Source organism: Ranitomeya imitator, chromosome 3 (assembly GCF_032444005.1).
Source record: "Ranitomeya imitator isolate aRanImi1 chromosome 3, aRanImi1.pri, whole genome shotgun sequence".
Classification (NCBI taxonomy): Eukaryota; Metazoa; Chordata; class Amphibia; order Anura; family Dendrobatidae; genus Ranitomeya; species Ranitomeya imitator.
The window spans coordinates 276,541,643-276,564,074 of NC_091284.1; the positions used below are offsets into that span (position 1 = coordinate 276,541,643).

The following is a 22,432-nucleotide window of genomic DNA, read 5'->3' on the forward strand; positions in this document are numbered from 1 at the left end:
TGTCCTCCATGTTATTCTCTCCCTCACAGACTGTCATCCATGTTATTCTCTCCCTCGCACACTGTCCTCCATGTTATTCTCTCCCTCACAGACTGTTGTCCATGTTATTCTCTCCCTCACAGATTGTCCTCCATGTTATTCTCACCCTCACAGACTGTCCTCCATGTTATTCTCTCCCTCATACATTGTCCTCAATGTTATTCTCTATATCACAGACTGTCCTTCATGTTATTCTCTTCTTCACAGACTGTCCATGTTATTCTCGCCATCACAGACTGTCCTCCATGTTATTCTCTCCCTCACAGACTGTTCTCCATGTTATTCACTCCCTCACAGACTGTCCTCCATGTTATTCTCTCCCTCACAGACTGTCCTCCATGTTATTCTCTCCCTCACAGACTGTCCTCCATGTTATTCTCTCCCTCACAAACTGTCCTTCATTTTATTCTCGCCCTCACAGACTGACCTCCATGTTGTTCTCTCCCTCACAGACTGTCCTCCATGTTATTCTCTCCCTCACAGACTGTCCTCCATGTTATTCTCTCCCTCACAAACTGTCCTTCATTTTATTCTCGCCCTCACAGACTGACCTCCATGTTATTCTCGCCCTCACAGACTGTTCTCCATGGTATTCTCTCCCTCACACACTGTCCTCCATGTTATTCTCTCCGTCACAGACTGTCCTCCATGTTTTTCTCTCCTTTACATGCTGTCCTCCATGTTATTCTCTCCCTCACAGACTGTCCCCCATGTTATTCTCTCCCTCACACACTGTCCTCCATGTTATTCTCGCCCTCACAGACTGTTCTCCATGTTATTCTCTCACTCACAGACTGTCCTCCTATGTGTATATATATACTAGATTCTAGAATATGCATGTCCCCGTAGTATATGGACAATGATGATTCCAGAATTCGCGGCAGACTGTGCCCATCGCTGATTGGTCGAGGCAACCTTTATGGCATCATCATCGCCATGGCAACCATTATGACATCTACGTCGATACTGTGCCCATCGCTGATTGGTCGAGGCGAATTCGCGGCAGACTGTGCCCGTCGCTGATTGGTCGAGGCAACCTTTATGACATCATCGTCGCCATGCTATGCCCGTCGCTGATCAGAGACGCAGGATTTCCAGGACAGACAGACAGACAGAAAAACCCTTAGATAATTATATATATAGATATATATTACCATTCAAAAGTTTAGGGTCCTTCAAAAGTTTAGGGTCCTTATTTTTTAAAGAAAAGCAACGTTTTTTCTAATGAAGCTAACATTAAATGATTCAGACATACACTCTATACATTGTTAATGTGGTAAATGACTGTTTTAGCTGCAAATGTCTTGTTTGTAATGCAATATACAGATGTATAGAGGCCCATTTCCAACAACCATCACTCCAATGTTCTTATGGTACTTTGTGTTTGCTAACTGTGCAAGAAGGCTAATGGATGGTTGGAATACCATTGAAAACCCTTGTGAAGGTATGTTAGCACAGCTGAAAACAGTTTGGCTGATTAGAGAACCTGTAAACCTGACCTTCCTTTGAGCTAGTTGAGAATCTGGAGCATTACATTTGTTGGTTCCATTAAACTCTCAAAATGGCCAGAAAAAAAGAACTTTCATGTGAGACTTGATAGTCTATTCTTGTTCTTAGAAATTAAGGCTATTCCATGCAAGAAATTGCCAAGAAACTGAAGATTTCCTACAGTGGTGTGTACTACTCCCTTCAGCGGAAAGCACAAACAGGCTCTAACCAGAGTAGAAAGAGAAGTGGGAGGCCCCGCTGCACAACTGAGCAACAAGATAAGTACATTAGAGTCTGTAGTTTGAGAAATCGACGCCTCACAGGTCCTCAACTAGCAGCTTCATTAAATAGTACATGCAAAACGCCAGTGTCAACGTCTACAGTGAAGAGGCGACTTCAGGATGCTGGCCTTCAAGGCAGAGTGGCAAAGAAAAAGCAATATCTGAGACTGGCTAATAAAAGCAAAAGATTAATATGGGCAAAAGAACCCAGACATTGGACAGAGGAAGATTGGAAAAAAGTGTTATGGACAAACGAATCCAAGTTTGAGGTGGGAGGGGCTTCTGGAAGCATGGGGTGAAATTTCTCCATATTACCTCAGCAAATTAAATGCTAGAATGCCAAAGGTCTGCAATGCTGTAATTGCTGCAAAGGGAGCATTCTTTGACAGAAGCAAAGGAGAAAATTATTATCAAATAAAAATCTTTTTTTTGAACCTTGTCAATGTATGGACTAGACTTTCTATTCATTTGATTAATAAAAGTATGATCTTTCATGGAAAACACAATATTGTCTGTTTGACCCTAAACTTTTGAACGGTAGGGTATATATTCAGATACTGGTATGTAAAGTCCCTCCTGCCTGTTTTTTTCTTCTCAAATTGCCTGTTTCAATCATACTAACTGTATAACATACACTAACTACTGTATATGACACATGTGCTAACATTATTGAAACACTTGAATTGAGCAACGCATTTTACCTTTGCTTTGGGCATCAAAAGTATTATTTTACCTGGATGTTGTTACCTGGTTATTTTGAAAGTCATAGTCTAAGGAGAATTGTAGCTTTCCAAGCTTCTCTTCTTCTTTTTCCTCCTCTTCCTTGTCTTCACCTTCCGTTAATCCAGTTTCTGCATCATCATCATCATCCTAAGAAAACTAAAGAAAAAAAAGAAGTGTAAATTGTTTTGATGGGTGTACAAGGACCTCAGTATTAGTGCTTAATGCGACTGGTTGCTGCCATTTGAATTAACCTTTTGGTACAAATTTCCGGTTAGACTTACAGTGGGGAAAATTTAGTCAGCCACTAATTGTGCAGGTTCTCCCACTTAAAAAGATGAGAGAGGCCTGTAATTGACATCATAGGTAGACCACAACTATGAGAGTCAAAATGAGAAAACAAATCCAGAGAATCATCTGATTTGGCAAGATTTATTTTGCAAATTATGGTGGAAAATAAGTATTTGGTCACCTAAAAACATGCAAGATTTATGGCTCTCTTAGACCTGTAACTTCTTTTTTAAGAGGCTCCTCTGTCCTCCACTCATTACCTGTAGTAATGGCACCTGTCTGAACTTGTTATCAGTGTAAAAGACACCTGTCCACAACCTCAAACAGTAACACTCCAAACTCCACTATGGTGATGACCAAAGAGCTGTCGAGAAACACCGGAAACAAAATTGTAACGGACCAATTTTGCATCCTGAATTATGGAGCAGCAGAAAGTTTCTGGTATCCATATATAAATGAAGGAAAGTGTTCATGGGCTGTTCTTGCTTGCACATACAGACAGCAAAATTTGGACAAATTACAGTAAAAGGACTAATTATTTTCTGGATATACAATAATTGTATTTTTGCAAAAGAGTTGATCTCAGAAATGTACAAGCAAGATATGGACAATTTAAGATCTCAGGCTGGAATGATATAAGTAGTTGGACTTTTTGTGCTGTTTGTTGGAGCTAAATCCAGAAGTATTTACAATTTGGGCTAACACATGTGATAGCACATGCCTTCAGGTCTGCCCCAGAGGCAGGATTCTGCCTGCTCAGTAACTGATTGTGCGTCCTCAGATGCACGTTCAGTTAAAATCTGTTGCCATGCAATAGATTCCTACTGTATGACAACAGTTAACAGCCACCAGCCAATCACAGGCCAGCAGCTGACGTCAGTGCGCACGTCACCGGCGTATGACATCACTGTCATATGCCGGAACAAAGGTCCGCACCTCAGATGAATCCTAGCAGAGGACACCGCTGGACCTCGGCCTGGTAAGGAGAAACATTTTTTTTTTGTAAGCCGCACTGCGGGGTGCATTATACTTCTATGGGGGTGCATTATACTATTATGGGGTGCATAATACTACTATGGGGGTGCATTATACAGCTATGTGGGGTACATTATACTGCTATGGGGCTGCATTATACTGCTATGTGGGTTCATTATACTGCTATGGGGTGTGTATTATACTACTATGGGGTGCATTATACTATATATGATTATGGGGTGCATTATACTAATATGGGGTGCATTATACTGTTATGGGGGTGCATTATACTGCTATGGGGATGCATTATACTAATATGGGGTGCATTATACTGCTATGGGGGGTGCATTATGCTGCTATGGGGCAAATTATACTACTATGGGGGTGCATTATACTGCTATGGGGGTGCATTATACTACTATGGAGGGGTGCATGATGCTATATATGATTTTGGGGTGCATTATACTACTAGGGGGTGCATTATACTATGGGGTGCATTATACTACTATGGGAGTGCATTATACTACTATGGGGGTGCATAATACTGCTATGGGGGTGCATTATACTGCTATGGGGCTGACTTATACTGCTATATAGGTGCATTATACTGCTATGGGGAGTGCATTATACTATATATGACTATGGGGTACATTATCCTACTATGGAGTGCATTATACTGCTATGGGATGGCATTATACTGCTATGCGGGTGCATTATACTGCTATGGGGGTGCATTATATTATATTTGACTATGGGGTCCATTATACTACTATGGGGTGCATTATACTGTGGGGTGCATTATACAGCTATGAGGTGCATTATACTTTATGTATGAGTATGACTATGAGGGTGCATTATACTGCTATGGGGCTGCATTATACTGCTATGTGGCTGCATTTTACTGCTATTGGGGTGCATTATACTGCTTTGGGGGTGCATTATACTGCTATGGGGTCCATTATACTATATATGACTTTGGAGTGCATTATACTAATATGGAGAGCATTATACTATGGGGTTCATTATACTGCTATGGGGTGCATTATACTTTATGTATGAGTATGACTATGAGGGTGCATTATACTGCAATGGGGCTGCATTATACTGCTATAGGGCTGCATTTTACTGCTATTGGGGTGCATTATACTGCTATATGCTATATGACTATGGGGTATATGGAGGTGCATTATGCTTTATGTATGACTATGGGGGTGCATAATACTATTATAGGGGTGCATTATACTACTATGGAGGTGCATTATACTACTATATATGAATATGGGGTGCATTATACTATTATGGATGACATGGGGACAATATGGACAGACATGGGACAGTATGGAGAGACATGAGGCAGAATGGGAGGACACATGGGGTCCAGAATGTGGGATATTATTACTATAGGGCTAATTAAAAGATTTTATTTTGAGGATACTGTTTTGAGTGTGGGGGAGGAGAGGTCCTGTTATGGTGCAGGGCAACACAGTCGCTTTTTTTCTTTATCTTGCATAGTGTAGAAGTTGGGAAAAAATTGGTGTATGTGTTCTAGATAACTGTATTATTTTCTGCAGAGACGAATTCTGGCTGTAAGAAATGATAACGGTGTGCACTGGATGAAGATGAAAAGCGAAGATGAAGGACGTCAACTAGAGACGTCACCGGTGAGTCAGTGTGTTACCTGTACACTTACACTATACACTGTATATTATATACAGAGCTCTTGTGTATAATATCACTGGTGTTGACTGTATTATTTGTGCAGTGACACTATATATAGAGCTCCTATGTATAATGTCACTAGTGATTCCTTTATTACCTGTACACTCTGCATTATATACAGAGCTCCTGTGTATAATGTCAATGGTGAACATTGTATTAATTATACACTATATGCCATATACAGAGCTCTTGTGTATTATGTCACTGGTGATCCCTGTATTATCTGTACACTGACACTATAGAGAGAGGTCCTGTGTATAATATCACTGGTGATCATTGTATTATCTGTACACTATACAATATATACAGAGCTCCTGTTTATGTCACCGGTGATCACTGTACTACATGTACACTGACACTATACACTGTGTAGTAAATACAAAGCTCCTCAGTGTAATGGCACTTCTGGTAAAATTAATATTGTATTTTTAATTAATGATCAGTATTGAAGTATTCGGTCACTATGTGGTGGTAATATGTGGCCCAGCCAGGGGTGCTTCCAGAATGTCATCAATGAAAGCGCGCCAGCACACAAAGTCAGTGCGCCTGCATTGGGTCAGGAAATGAATTCAGGCAGCACTGAACAGAGGACCTTGGTCACAAAAATGCACTTAATTGCATGTGAAATAATTTTTACACAGCATCAATAGTAAAAAGTTGATCACACAGGGTTAATAGCTGCGTTAATGGAGTGCATTACATCGCGGCATAACGCGGTCCATTAACGCTGCCATTAACCCTGTGTGAGAGCTGACTGGAGGGGAGTATGGAGCGGGCACTGACTGCGGGGAGGAAGGAGCGGCCATTTTGCCGCCGGACTATGCCCCTCGCTGATTGGTCGTGGCAATGGTCGTAGCCGTTTTGGCACAACCAATCAGCGACTTGGATTTCCATGACAGACAGAGGCAGCGACCAATGAATATCAGAAGGACAGACGGAAGTGACCCTTAGACAATTATATAGTAGAAAATGTAATTTCAAAAACTGCTGCAAAAAATTGCATGTGTGGTTCCGTGATTCCAGCTTAAGACTGGAAACAGCACATCTTTTGTAGTGTTTCTGTGTGCATTCTCTCTAAGACAAAAATGCTACAGTCAGATGTCACATTTAAAAGGAACATGTCACCTTTCCCCGTCCCCCCCCAGGCGTTTTTAACTAAAGAGCCACCTTGTGCAGCAGTAATGCTGCATTCAGACAAGGTGGATCTTTTAGTTCTGGGTGCTGTAACTGCCGAAATAATCAGTTTTGTAATTTGTCCTAAATACCTTTTCTTCAGTCAAGGAGGCAGGCCTGAGGGGGGAGGGGGGGGTGACAGGTCCCCTTTAAGTCTATAGAGAAGCATAAAACAGGCTCCATACCAATCATTTTGGATTCTGGAGTTCTTTTTGTTTACTGGCAGTCAAGTAGGGCATTACAATAAGCTAATGAGTTGCAAGTGCAGTCTGCAGGCGCTGCACTTACAGCTCTCCTGCATCTCTACCTTTTCCTGCTTGCTGCTTGCCTCCTGTCTTTGACTAAGTAGACTACGTCAGGGTACCTGTCTCTGGTAGGTGTATACACCCACAAATTATGCTCAACAGAGCACATGTTCACATTACAGTCTATGGCCCCATCAGCACATAAGCATAAATCTTGCGAGGGGTTTGGACATAGGCCCCGACGGGGCCAAAGAAAGGGTGCCAGAACGCAGTGTGAAAGCACCCTTAAATGTGACAGTAGGCAGGCAGGAGTTAGGGAAAAGGAGAGAGGCTGGAGAACCAAACCACTGTATTTGCAGGTCATAAACATACAATTTAAACTAAAAAAACATGCTATTAATTTGGGGTGTGAAATCCTGATGACAGGTTCTATTTAACTAAACTAACCCTGTTCTCCATCACAGCTGATGTTCCTAGTTAACACCTTTTATACTAATTTTAAATATAACTATTATGATAAATTATTGTATTGAATAGTCCATGATGGATAGCCAAGCCACAAATATAACACTTGTGAGGCAGAGACCGGTGTCACAGGCAGAATTTGCTGTGTGTTTCCCAGGATGTGCATGGAGGCGTATGGAGGCCATGAGAATGCACTGCTGTCACAGGTGCAGCTGTGATTGCAATGCAGACTAAAAATTTGTGTTAGTTTTGGGCATGTTAGTGTCCAGGGCAGAGTTGGGAAAACCTGCTCTGGGGTTTTTGTATTTTGAAACAGACTGCAGGATGATAGTCGTGCAGTCCGTTTTATTTCAGGCCCACATTTTCCAAGTGGCTGAAGGCCACAGATCCCAGTTAAAATCCCGGTGGTAGAGGGTTTGGGTGTGTCAGGGTCAGAGTCAGAATCAGTCTGGTGTATGCTAGAGGGCAGAGCAGTCAGCTCTGCAGAGCTCCTGTGTGAGGCAACAAAGGCAAGTGGAGCCAAGCAGCCAGGGGAGCTGAGATGTCTGGTACATCTGGTAACACGGTGGTGCAGTTGCCCACAGGAACCGGTCAGAGGGTGGACTGGCATGTTTAGTGACTGTAATCTGGAGGATATGATTGCCGTCAGTGATCCGGAGGATACCCGGGTACTACGTAGTGCTGTGAATTGGACTTTAATTATACATACTTGTATGAATTTGACATTTAATGCTGTGATGTAACTGCATTAATGAGACTTTGTGTTGAAAATGTGTTGGGTCACTGCCTCCCCACTGCATAAGTGTGCTATTGTTGCACTACATATGGCTGGAGAATGCAGAGCAGGGTGAACTGAGGCATACCCCAAAGTATGTTGGTGAGCACGCCTGCTGGGAAAATGGAGGAGCTTTTGAAGCAGATGGTCCTCATGCAACAAGAGGCACTGTAGTTCCAGCAATAGTATCAGAAAGAGGCGCTGCAGCTCCAGCGGTAGCAGCAAGAGATGCTGCAGTTGCTGCAGCAGCAAGAGACGCTGCAGTTGCAGTGGCAGCTACTGAAGCATCAGTGGTGTTAAGCAGGGACCCCTAATGTAAAGGGCAATCAGCGCTGTAAAGAGGGGACCCCTATGGTAAGAGGCAATCAGCAGTGTCAAGAAGAGGGCCCTAAGGTAAGGGGTGATCAGAGGGTGTACCAGTGGTCTTATTTAGTGATGAGCTAATATACTTGTTACTCGAGATTTCCCGAGCACGCTTGGGTGACCTCCGAGTATTTTTTTAGTGCTCAGAGATTTAGTTTTCCTCACCGCAGCTGAATGATTTACATCTGTCAGCCAGCTTGATTACATGTGGGGATTCCCTAGCAACCAGTCAACCCCCACATGTACTTATGCTGGCTAACAGATGTAAATCATTAAGCTGCGGTGAGGAAAACTAAATCTCCGAGCACTAAAAATACTCGGAGGTCACACGAGCGTGCTCGGGAAATCTTGAGTAATGAGTATATCAGGTCTCAGGCGTATGACTTATTGCAGTTGGTGGAGGGATGGCTCCAGCCTGAAACCCTGGACCAGCTGATAAGATTAGCAGTATACAGCCAATCAGGACTTTGTGTTGGAGCATGAGAAAAAGTCCACAGTCCACTGGTGGGGCTAACCAGGACCAAGCACATGATGAGGGGGTAACCCGAAGTGAGGGTGACAAAACTCCCGCTTCCCCTAAAGGGGCCCTAAGGTCTAGTCGTGCTGCAGTTATTAAGTGCTGGTGGTGTCAAGGGCCCAGACATGTGGCTGTCAACTGCCCCCTGAAATCTGAGCCCATGGACTGCAGGTATGCTCACTGGGTATCTATGTATGCCCAGCCAGTCTGTACAGCCACTACGGACAATGCCAACAGCAATGCCCAGCTGTGCCAGGTACTCATGAATGGATGCCAAACGGAGGCTCTCCTGGACTCAGGGAGCGTAGTGACTTTGGTCCATGGGTCCTTTGTTGCCGGGGACAACCCCAAAGGATGGAAAGTCGAGGTGATGGGTATCCATGGGGAAATCCAGGAGTACCCGACTGCGGAGGCTCATTTTCCACACCATGTGGGATCTTTGATCATGTAACATAGTAACATAGTTATTAATGTTGAAGGAAGACTTTAAGTCCATCTAGTTCAACCCATAGCCTAACCTAACATGCCCTAACATGTTGATCCAGAGGAAGGCAAAAAAAAAACATGTGGCAAAGAGTAAGCTCCACATTGGGGAAAAAAATTCCTTCCCGACTCCACACACGGCAATCAGACTAGTTCCCTGGATGAACGCCCTATCAAGGAATCTAATATATATAACCTGTAACATTATACTTTTCAAGAAAGGCATCCAGTCCCCTCTTAAATTTAAGTAATGAATCACTCATTACAACATCATACGGCAGAGAGTTCCATAGTCTCACTGCTCTTACAGTAAAGAATCTGCGTCTGTTATTATGCTTAAACCTTCTTTCCTCCAGACGTAGAGGATGCCCACTTGTCCCTGTCTCAGGTCTATGATTAAAAAGATCACCAAAAAGGTCTTTGTACTGTCCCCTCATATATTTATACATTAAAATAAAATCACCCCTTAGCCTTTGTTTTTCCAAACTAAATAGCCCAAAGTGTAATAACCTATCTTGGTATTGCAATCCCCCCAGCCCTCTAATAACCCTGGTCGCTATTCTCTGCACCCGCTCTAGTTCAGCTATGTCTTTCTTATACACCGGAGACCAGAACTGTACACAGTATTCTAAGTGTGGTCGAACTAGTGACTTGTAAAGAGGTAAAATTATGTTCTCCTCATGAGCTTCTATGCCTCTTTTAATGCATCCCATTATTTTATTCGCCTTTGTAGCAGCTGCCTGACACTGGCCACTAAATGTGAGTTTGTCATCCACCCATACACCCAGGTCGTTTTCATTGACGGTTTTGCCCAGAGTTTTAGAATTAAGAACATAGTTATACATCTTATTACTTCTATCCAAGTGCATGACCTTTCATTTAACTCCATTAAAGCTCATTTGCCATTTGTCAGCCCAAGCTTCTAGCTTACATAAATCATCTTGTAATTTAAAATTGTCCTCCTCTGTATTGATTACCCTGCAGAGTTTAGTGTCATCTGCAAATATTGAAATTCTGCTCTGAATGCCCCCTATAAGGTCATTAATAAATATGTTAAAAAGAGGGCCCAATACTGACCCCTGTGGTACCCCACTGCTAACCGTGACCCAGTCCGAGTGTGCTCCATTAATAACCACCCTTTGTTTCCTATCCCTGAGCCAGCTCTTAACCCGTATTTTCCCCTATCCCCATTATTCTCATTTTATGTATCAACCTTTTGTGTGGCACCGTATCAAAAACTTTTGAAAAGACCATATACACTACGTCCACTGCGTTCCCTTGGTCCAGTCCGAAACTTACCTCTTCATAGAAATTGATCAGATTTGTCTGACAGGAACGGTCCCTAGTAAACCCGTGCTGATACTGGGTCATGAGGTTATTCCTCTTCAGATACATCCCTTAGAATGCCCTCCAGGATTTTACCCACAGTAGAGGTTAAGCTTACTGGCCTATAATTTCTGAGTTTTTGTCCCCTTTTTGAATATTGGCACCACATTTGCTATATGCCAGTCCTGTGGTACAGACCCAGTTATTGTGGAGTCTTTAAAGATTAAAAATAATGGTTTATCAATGACTGTACTTAATTCCTGCAGTACTCGGGGGTGTATTCCATCCGGGCCCGGAGATTTGTCAATTTTAGTGATTTTTAGATGCCGTCGTACTTCCTGCTGGGTTAAGCAGGTGACATTTAATGGGGAATTTTTATCCCTACTAGTCATATTGTCTGCCCTGGAATTTTCTTGTGTAAATACTGATGAAAAAAGTAATTTAGCATATTGTCTTTTTCCTCATCCTTATCCACCATTTCACTCAGACTATTTTTAAGAGCGCCAACACTATCATTTTTTAGTTTCTTGCTATTTACGTAGTTAAAGAATATTTTGGGATTATTTTTACTCTCTCTGGCAATGAGTCTCTCTGTCTCAATTTTTGCTGCCTTGATTTGCTTTTTACAGAATGTATTTAATTTTCTGTATTTATTTAATGCCTCATCACTACCTGCTTCCTTTAATTCTCTAAATGCTTTCTTTTTGTCACTTATTGCGCCCCTTACAGCTCTATTTAGCCATATTGGTTTCCTCCTATTTCTAGTATGTTTATTCCCATACAGTATATACTGTGCACAGGTCCTATCCAGGATGCTAATTTACGTCTCCCATTTTCGTTGTGAATTTTTATGTCTCAGGATATTGTCCCAGTTAATTGCACCAAGATCATCTCTCATCCGTTGGAAATTTGCCCTCCTGAAGTTTAGTGTCCTTGTAACCCCTCTACTACACATCTTATTAAAGGATACATGAAAACTTATTATTTTTTGATCACTATTCCCCAAGTGACCGCCAACCCTTATATTTGATATGCAGTCTGGCCTGTTGGTTAATATTGGGTCTAGCAGTGCCCCCCTTCTTGTTGGGTCCTGAACCAGTTGTGAAAGGTAATTGTCTCTCATAGTTGTCAAAAACCGTTTACCTTTGCTGGAACTGCAGGTTTCTATTCCCAATCTATTTAAGGGTAGTTGAAGTCCCCCATAATAATGACTTCTCCTTGAGTCGCAGCTTCATCTATTTGCTTTATAAGGATATTCTCCGTTGCTTCCATTATTTTTGGAAACTTATAACAAACCCCTGTCAGTAATTTATTATTTTTTCCCCCTACCCTTATCTCCACCCACAGGGACTCTACATTTTCATTAGATTCACCTATATTATCACGCAGGATGGGTTTTTAGAATTTTACATATAGACACACACCTCCCCCTCGCTTATCCATTCGGTCGTTTCTGAACAGACTATAGTCCTGCAAGTTAACAGCCCAGTCATGGCTCTCATCCAGCCATATCTCAGATATCCCCACCATGTCATAATTATGCTCCAACAACATTAATTCTAATTCGTCCATTTTGTTGGCGAGGCTTCTGGCATTAGTATACATACACTTTATGTATCTCTCTGTACCTCTATTCTTACTTAAATTATTAATTGTTCTAACCGCACCCCCTATGCCACCGCCACCCCGAACTTCCTTATTTGTGCCCAGGTCTCTATCTGCACTATCTTCCCCTCCTATAAAATGAATACCCTCCCCCCAATCCCTAGTTTAAACACTCCTCCAACCTTCTAGCCATTTTCTCCCCCAGCACAGCTGCACCTTCCCCATTGAGGTGCAGCCTGTCCCTAGCGTAGAACCTGTAGCCAGCTGAGAAGTCGGCCCAGTTCTGCAGGAACCCAAACCCCTCCTTCCTACACCAATTCTTGAGCCACTTATTAACCTCCCTAATCTCCTGTTGCCTCTCTGGCTTGGTACATGGTACAGGCGGTATTTCGGAAAATACCACGTTGGAGGTCCTTGCTTTCAGCTTGCAGCTTAATTCCCTGAAATCGTTTTAAGGACCTTCCACCTACCTCTAACTTTGTCATTTGTGCCAACGTGCACCATGACCGCTGGGTCCTCACCAGCCCCTCCCCAGTAATCTGTCAACCTGATCAGCGATGTGTCGGACTCGAGCGCCAGGTAGGCAGCACACCGTTCGACGATCCCTGTCTTTGTGACAGATTGCCCTATCTGTTCCCCTAATAATTGAGTACCCCACTACCAGCACCTGTCTGGCCTGCCCTGCTCTCCTATTTCCCTCCTTACTGTAGCAGTCACTCCTCCGACTTTCAGAGGACATGCCTGGCTGCAGCATTGCTACCCCTGTACTGGCTGAAGGCCACAGATCTCAGTTAAAATCCGTGCAGTAGAGGGTTTGGGTGTGTCAGGGTCAGAGTCAGTAACAGTCTGGTGTATGCTAGAGGGCAGAGCAGTTGGCTCTGCAAAGCTCCTGTGTGAGGCAACACAGGCAAGTGGAGCCATGCATCAAGGGGAGCTGGGATGCCTGGCACCCACAGTGTGCACAGCAGTGCAGTCACGCACAGTAACTGGTCATAGGAGGACTGGTGTGTTTAGTGACTGTAAACTGAAGGATATTGTGTGCTGTGGAAAGATGTGAGCAAAGAGACAGTAACACGGTGGTGCAGTTGGACATGGCAACAGGTCAAAGGTGGACTAGGCTGTTTAGTGACTGTAGTCCGGAGGATATGGTTCCCGACAGCGATCCGGAGGATACCGGGTACTATGTAGTGCTGTGAATTGGACTTTAATGATACATATTTGTATGAATTGTACATTTAATGTTGTGAAGTAAGCGCATTAAAGAGACTTTGTGTTAAAACTTTGTTGGGTCACTGCCTCCTCAGTGCATAAGTGTGCTACCATTGCACTACACACTATATAAACTAGTTTGCTTTGCTCTCAATAATATGGGTGGCATATCATTTTGGTCCAAAATGTAATGCTCTTAAAACCGATAGTTAGGCTGGAAGGCAGGCTTGCTTCACAAACGAATGACACATAAGAGGCGGAGGATCTAAACATGGCATTAAAATAAATGATATTACATTATGTTATCAGTGGGTTTCATCTAAAACCATAGTAAAAACATTGATACACTGCCCTCTTTAGAAGAGATGTATAAATGTAACACAGAGCGAAATAGATGTGTGACCTTGTGTCACTAAGGCTATGTTCACATGTTGCTGTTTTACTGCTTTTTTGCTGCAGCTAAAACCTGATCTCATGGCAATAAAAAAGCTGCAGACAAAAGGAAAGTTTTGCAGCATTTTTTGCTGTGTTTTTCAGGATCCCATGGGGGGTGTAACTCTCACCCTAGCTACTCCCATTTTTGGCAGTCACCTAAAACTGGAGTGCAAATGACAAAAGTTGAACATTTTTTGCGTAGCTCCACATTGACCAACATTTTGCTACTTTTCAAAGTATTTTACCCCAGTATTGTGGCATAAAGGCTTTTATGAATGAAAAATGGCTAAAAAATAAAAAATATTTGCTGCTGCCTCTCCCCTCCTACACCACATATAGTAGTTTTGGCCTTGGAATTCTAAGCTAAGGCTACACTGCGACTTTGGCCACATCACATGTAATGTTAGATAAAGGGAACCTGTTAGGTGATTGCAGTCAGACAAATTATTCTCTGAAACACTGACCTGGAGAGGACATACAAAAAAGCGGTTCCTCTCCCTGTGGCTCTGACATTAGAGGCAATTGACAGGTCTCTCTTTTGTGTGTTTAAAGGAGAATCCTGTCAATCCTCTGCAGCAGCGCTATGAAGAGCTGGCCAGGGTTGGACTAGTCTGATGTCTGGTTATAGTCCCCGGACAGAACATCAAAGTGAATTTTCTCTGAAACGCCAGAGCGTCTCAAAGGATAATGTATAATTTTGCAGTCAGGCTGCAATCCATTTCTCCAGCGGTATGGGCAGCATGAATCTCCTGACACTCCTTGTAGTGGGGTCATATAACAAAGAAATAAAATGACTTAGATTTTTAATGACTTGCTTGTCATGGTAACTTGTCAATCCATTTCACTAACATTATGCTGCAATATAGCAGATATGCAGTGAATTCTTTGGCCAAGTCTCATCTCAGTCTACCCGCTGTGAGTTGTGGTCACAACCTTCTCACAGACTGCTCTGGATCACACCACCTTGTTGCCAGTTGTGTAGCAAATATTTTTTATGTCAGTCAGTGCAAATCCCCTTGGCTCAAATCAGTATACTAGCCGGGTGATGAGCTATGACCAAATTTCTGCCAGGTGCCATCATGACCTTCTCAAGATCCTCTGCATGCAAGAGACTTCAGGCCACTGCAGGCTGTCCCCTTCTCAAGCTTAAAGTATGGACACCCCTGCTTGTACTATCAGTACTGGTGTCTATGTCAGTAAATCAGGGAATAATAAGCCAAGGTCATCAGCGCTGACTGTATAAACCCTCAATCTACCTGGGGGCCAACTCCTGTCCTAAACTAATACCCTAGTTTCAATGAAGAAAGAACAAATCACAACTAGCGATGAGCGAGTGTGCTCGTTACTCGGGTTTTCCGAGCATGCTCAGGTGTTCTCCAGGTATCATGGGCGTGCTCATAAATTATGCTTGCTTCCCCGCAGCTGCATGATTTGCGACTGTTAGACAACCTGAACACATGCAGGGATTGCCTGTTTGTTAGGTAATCACCACATGTATTCAGGCTGTCTAGCAGCCGCAAATCATGCAGTTGCGGGGACTCAAACATAATCTACAAGCACGCCCAAAATACTTGGAGACCAACCGAGCATGCTCGGAAAACCCAAGTAATGAGCACACTCACTCACAACCATTCCTCAAACCTTGTATTGGAATGAATGACTGACTAAACAATTTTTGGTGAGGGGAATGCTTTCAAAATGTCCAGAAACAAAGTGTGAATAGTGGTATCAGTTTTTCTATACCATTTCAGAATTTTTATGAGTCCTACTCAAAGCTCCTTAGAGAAGCATGGCTGCCAATTAAAATGAAAACACGTGAGTTTTTGAAAATTGTTTGGTTGTACTTGTTACTTCCAATACCGGTATATAAATTTTATTTTAATCATTTTAAAACTTTATTAATTTAGTAGACTTACAATGGGCTGGAGTGAATGAAACATTCATTCTTTATTCAAATGAAGGACACCGGATAGGTGACAAATGTTATACGTGGGCCAAAAAATGTTTGAGTGGGTTGGAGAAAAGTGTTAGCTTTTCCATTTCATGTTTTTTTAATTTACCTTCCCATATTATATTTATTTATTTTTTAAAATGTATAATATTTCTTTTTTAGTTTAATTTTTTACATTTTTTACTGTGTCTGGAGGAAGCTAGAACAACATAATGAGATAATTTCAGAGATAATAGTGATATGTTTATTGGCTATTAGATCAATATTATCAGTGGGTTGCTAGGAGGACATGTACACTAGCATGTTGTCTATCAGACTGTCTGAGAGGTCACTATTTTTTGTCACCAGCCCAAATGACGGAAAAAAGCTTCTTGGAGTTCGTTCCTATTGATTTGCACCACACTCTACTTAAGTGCTTTGTTATACTTTTTTATGAAAAGGAGTTGATGATTTCCTTCTATGTGCAGAAGCCCATTCATATTATTATGCATGAGACTTTTGCCAAATTATAATGCAGACTGAACATGTAATGCCTGTACAAGTGTAATTGTGAACTCTTCTACAGTAAATTTCTTATTATTATGAATTATTCATCATTTATGAAGGAGACAGAGTCTGAGCTGGATTCATAGCTGGAAAATAGTGGAAAAAAAGAGGAACTGGAGTTGGAACAACAGTTTACAGACTCCACAGCTCTGCTGTACTGTAACATCGAGTAAATTAATATACAGTACAGACCAAAAGTTTGGACACACCTTCTCATTTAAAGATTTTTCTGTATTTTCATGACTGTGAAAATTGTACATTCACACTGAAGGCATCAAAACTATGAATTAACACATGTGGAATTATATACAGTTAGGGCCAGAAATATTTGGACAGTGACACAAGTTTTGTCATTTTAGCTGTTTACAAAAACATGTTCAGAAATACAATTATATATATAATATGGGCTGAAAGTGCACACTCCCAGCTGCAATATGATAGTTTCCACATCCAAATCGGAGAAAGGGTTTAGGAATCATAGCTCTGTAATGCATAGCGTCCTCTTTTTCAAGGGACCAAAAGTAATTGGACAATGGACTCTAAGGGCTGCAATTAACTCTGAAGGCGTCTCCCTCGTTAACCTGTAATCAATGAAGTAGTTAAAAGGTCAGGGGTGGATTCCAGGTGTGTGGTTTTGCATTTGGAAGCTGTTGCTGTGAGCAGACAACATGCGGTCAAAGGAACTCTCAATTGAGGTGAAGCAGAACATCCTGAGGCTGAAAAAAAAAGAAAAAATCCATCAGAGAGATAGCAGACATGCTTGGAGCAGCAAAATCAACAGTTGGGAACATTCTGAGAAAAAAGGAATTGACTGGTGAGCTTGGGAACTCAAAAAGGCCTGGGCGTCCACTGATGACAACAGTGGTGGATGATCGCCGCATACTTAATTTGGTGAAGAAGAACCCGTTCACAACATCAACTGAAGTCCAGAACACTCTCAGTGAAGTAGGTGTATCTGTCTCTAAGTCAACAGTAAAGAGAAGACTCCATGACAGTAAATACAAAGGGTTCACATCTAGATGCAAACCATTCATCAATACCAAAAATAGACAGGCCAGAGTTAAATTTGCAGAAAAACACCTCAAGAAGCCAGCTCAGTTTTGGAAAAGTATTCTATGGACAGATGAGACAAAGATCAACCTGTACCAGAATGATGGGAAGAAAAAAGTTTGGAGAAGAAAGGGAACGGCACATGATCCAAGGCACACCACATCCTCTGTAAAACATGGTGGAGGCAACGTGATGGCATGGGCATGCATGGCTTTCAATGGCACTGGGTCACTTGTGTTTATTGATGACATAAGAGCAGACAAGAGTAGCCGGATGAATTCTGAAGTGTACCGGGATATACTTTCAGCCCAGATTCAGCCAAATGCTGCAAAGTTGATTGGACGGCGCTTCATAGTACAGATGGACAATGACCCCAAGCATACATCCAAAGCTACCCAGGAGTTCATGAGTGCCAAAAAGTGGAACATTCTGCAATGGCCAAGTCAATCTCCAGATCTAAACCCAATTGAGCATGCATTTCACTTGCTCAAATCCAGAAAGACGGAAAGACCCACAAACAAGCAAGACCTGAAGGCTGCGGCTGTAAAGGCCTGGCAAAGCATTAAGAAGGAGGAAACACAGCGTTTGGTGATGTCCATGGGTTCCAGACTTAAGGCAGTGATTGCCTCCAAAGGATTTGCAACAAAATATTGAAAATAAAAATATTTTGTTTGGGTTATGTTTATTTGTCCAATTACTTTTGACCTCCTAAAATGTGGAGTGTTTGTAAAGAAATGTGTACAATTCCTACATTTTCTATCAGATATTTTTGTTCAACCCTTCAAATTAAACGTTACAATCTGCACTTGAATTCTGTTGTAGAGGTTTCATTTCAAATCCAATGTGGTGGCATGCAGAGCCCAACTCGCGAAAATTGTGTCACTGTCCAAATATTTCTGGCCCTAACTGTACTTAACAAAAAAGTGTGAAACAACTGAAATTATGTTTTATATTCTAGGTTCTTCAAGGTAGCCACCTTTTGCTTTGATGACTGCTTTGCACACTCTTGGCATTCTCTTGATGAGCTTCAAGAGGTAGTCACCGGGAATGGTCTTCCAACAGTCTTGAAGGAGTTCCCAGAGATACTTAGCGCTTGTTGGCCCTTTTGCCTTCACTCTGCGGTCCAGCTCACCACAAACCATCTCGACTGGGTTCAGGTCTGCCATTGCAGGACCTCAGGTATCCATAGTTACGACAACTAGCAACTTGCTAACTAAGTGACACTTCATCAGTGGTCGTAACCATTATCCAGCTCTGGCAAAAATTTAGAGACCACCACATCAAAACCCTGTCATGGGCAGCCCATTCTCCAGACCTGAACCCCATTGAAAACCTCTGTAATGTAATCAAGAGGATGATGGATAGTCACAAGCCATCATACAAAGAAGAACTGCTTAAATTTGTGTGCCAGAAGCAGTGTGAAAGACTGGTGGAAAGCATGCCAAGACGCATGAAAGCTGTGATTAAAAATCATGGTTATTCCACAAAATATTGATTTCTGAACTCTTCCTGAGTTAAAACATTATTATTGTTGTTTGTTTGCATTATTTGAGGTCTGAAAGCACTGGGGATTTTTTTTTTTAATTTTGACCCTTTCTCCTTTTCAGAAAATAAATACAAAATGTATTGCTTGGAAATTCGGAGACCTGTTGTCAGAAGTTTATAGAATAAAAGAACAATTTACATTTTGCTCAAAAATATGCCTAAAAAGAGGAAAATCAGACAAACTGAACATTTTGCTATGGTCTCTTAATTTTTGCCAGAGCTGTATATCTGCTATATACAGAGGACCAAAGGTATAACATAAATTCTGTTATTTCTTTTAACCCATGGTCCAAACTCAAAAAGTTACATAAATGTAGAATTTGTATAAATGTAAATGCTTTTGAATAAAAGAAACATATAAGTTAAGTAAGAACAACTCACACCTTTGTTATCATCATATGAGACATGATTACCGTACATGCCACATAGGCAGGGCCGGCGTCAGCACCCGGCGTACCCTGGCAAGTGCCGGGGCCTTGCCGAGACAGGGGGGCCCATTCAGGGCCGGCGTTAGGGGCAGGCAGCTGCCTAGGGCCCCCGCTCCCCCAGGGGCCCTCAGCTAGTGGCATATCATGCAGCCGCTATGGGGCCTCTGTGAGGCAGGGGGCCCGCCTGTTGCCAGCGCCAACTCCCCCGCCGCCGCATTGAACTATACAGGCTGGTGAAGTTCAGAGCAAATGATGGAGGAGAGAGCGTCACCTGATGCTCCCTCTCCCATCATTCCCCACTCTGCCTCTGATACTGCCACTGCAGGTGCGCGATGACGTCATCGTGCACTCGCTGTGTGTCAGGTAGTGCAGCGGCAGCAGGGAGCAGCACGGGCACATTGAGAGGTGAGGAGTGTTTTTTTTTGTAACTATAACAGTGAGTGCTGGACTATGGGGCCATTCTTGGGGGAAGGGGGCTGTGCTGTATACTACATGTCTGTGCTATATACTACATGGCTGTGTTATATAATACGTGGGCTGTGCTATATACTATATGGGCTGTTATATACTACGTTGTCTGTGCTATATACTATATGGGCTGTCATATGTTACGTGGGCTGTGCTATATACTATATGGGCTGTTATATACTATATGGGCTGTTCTATATACTATGTGGGCCATGTTATTTACTATGTGGCTGTGCTATATACTATATGGGCTGTTATATGCTACGTGGACTGTGCTATATACTACATGGCTGTTCTATATACTATGTGGGCCATGTAATATACTATGTGGCTATGCTATATACTATATGGGCTGTTATATGCTACGTGGGCTGAGCTATATACTACATGGCTGTTCTATATACTATGTGGGCCGTGTTATATACTACGTTGGCTGTTATATGCTATGTGGGCTGTGTTATATACTACATGGCTGTTCTATATACTACATGGGCTGTGTTTTATACTACATGGGCTGTGTTTATATAATATGTGGCTGTGCTATATACTATATGGGCTGTTATATGCTACGTAGGCTGTGCTATATACTGCGTGGCTGTGTTATATGCTATGTGGGCTGTGTTATATACTACGTAGGCTGTGTTATATACTACATGGCTGTGTTATATGCAATCATAAATCGTGGTATGTGTTAAAGGGGGGGCCCACTGCGACTCTTTCGCCCGGGGCCCTCAAAAACCTGGAGCCGGCCTTGCACATAGGCATGAAATACTCGCCAAGCCCTAAAATTATTCCAGTCATGTCGTTGTCTACCTGAATGTACATACACTACTTATATTTGTTAAAGGGAACCTGTAACCACATTCTCCATGTATGAACTGTATCCACTACTTTTAGCACTTCAAGAACCCCTTCATAAAATCACAGCTCGTATGCACAGATAAGAAAATGTATTTTATAATTATTTTCTCCATATGCTAATAATCAGCACTGAGCGATCCCATAGGCGGATCCAGACTCCCTGATTGCCGACTTCTCTTATGTCATCCACAGAGTCAGCTGAACTCTCAGGCCTGCACAGTAGGAAACAAGAGATGTGCACTCCCAACAGGCAATGCGGTTGACATCAAGCACGTCATTTAAGGCTGAAGAACTGGGGATTGAGGGGACAAAGGAAGCGCCAAGCACAGTCTGGAAACGCCCATTGGACCTCTAGACACTAGTTAGCATAAGGAACAGAACAATTATAAAAGCCATTTTCTTAGGTATGTGGGAAGGTATGACCTTATGAAGAGATTGCAGAATTGCTATTAAAGACTGCACAAGGATGGTGGAAACTGTTTATACAGGTGACAGGTTCCCTTTAACAATGTACATAGGTGTATCAAATTATTATTATTTATTGTATTTTGCAAATTGAACTAATTATATTAAAGTACATATGCAATCATTCAATCAAACCCTTATCTAGATCAGGGCCCTTCATACACACAAATCCAATTTGTAATTATATCATCATTAAATATGTCTATTTTTGAAATACCAATCATGCATATGCACTTACCAATACAGGGAATTATCATGATGCAGCAAGGAGGACATATAGACATCAGTTGGTGACAGTAGACAGACAGGAAAGCAAGAGAAGAGAGGAAAAGGAGCTGCAATTAGTTTTTGGGGAGCATGAATGCTCTTTTTGTATAGATATTAGGATCACAGATATTAGAAAATAAGGAAAATATTAGAAAATAAAGCTAGAATAATAGAAAATGGAAAACTCCACTTTAAAACAAGAATAACATATGATTTTTACATGAAAATTCATTTCATTGTAAAATTTATATACAGCACTGTGCACAGTTAAATCACTTGGCCTTATTTTCATGTCAAAGGTATGGCATTTTGGCCTCAATTCTTCCATGAAGACCACTTTTGGCTAGACTTTTCTGAACAGTAGATAGGTGTATCCAGGTCCCAGGGGTTGCTGCCAGTTTTGATTTGATGGCAGTCCGGGACATTTTCAAACTTTGAAGGGTAGTAAGCAAGATGTGTCTTTCATCTGTTGTACTAAGTTTTCTTGGCCGACCACTGCACCTAAAGTATGGTGCTCAACGATGCCCATTTATTAGTGTCCTAAATGTCGACAAATACAGGAAGATACTTATCCAACATGCAATAAAATAACAGAGGCATCTGACTGGCTCCAAATTCACTCTACAGTGGGGAAACCCCAAATATGCCGCCAATGTCATTAAGAATTATCTTCCGCAGACAGAAGAGCAATGAGTCCTGGAAATGAAGACATGGCTCCTGCAGAGTTTTGATCTTACTATCA

The 22,432-nt window shown here is 42.1% G+C and overlaps 1 protein-coding gene across 1 annotated transcript in view; it reads right to left on the minus strand.

The window, feature by feature from the left end:
* The window catches only part of SYT2 (synaptotagmin 2), a 332,824-nt gene that overhangs the window by 78,777 nt on the left and 231,615 nt on the right, over positions 1 to 22,432 (minus strand). Inside the window, exon 5 of the mRNA XM_069756485.1 lies at positions 2,556 to 2,678. Coding sequence (XP_069612586.1) covers positions 2,556 to 2,678 — 123 coding nt within the window. The remainder of the gene's footprint in view (positions 1 to 2,555; positions 2,679 to 22,432) is intronic.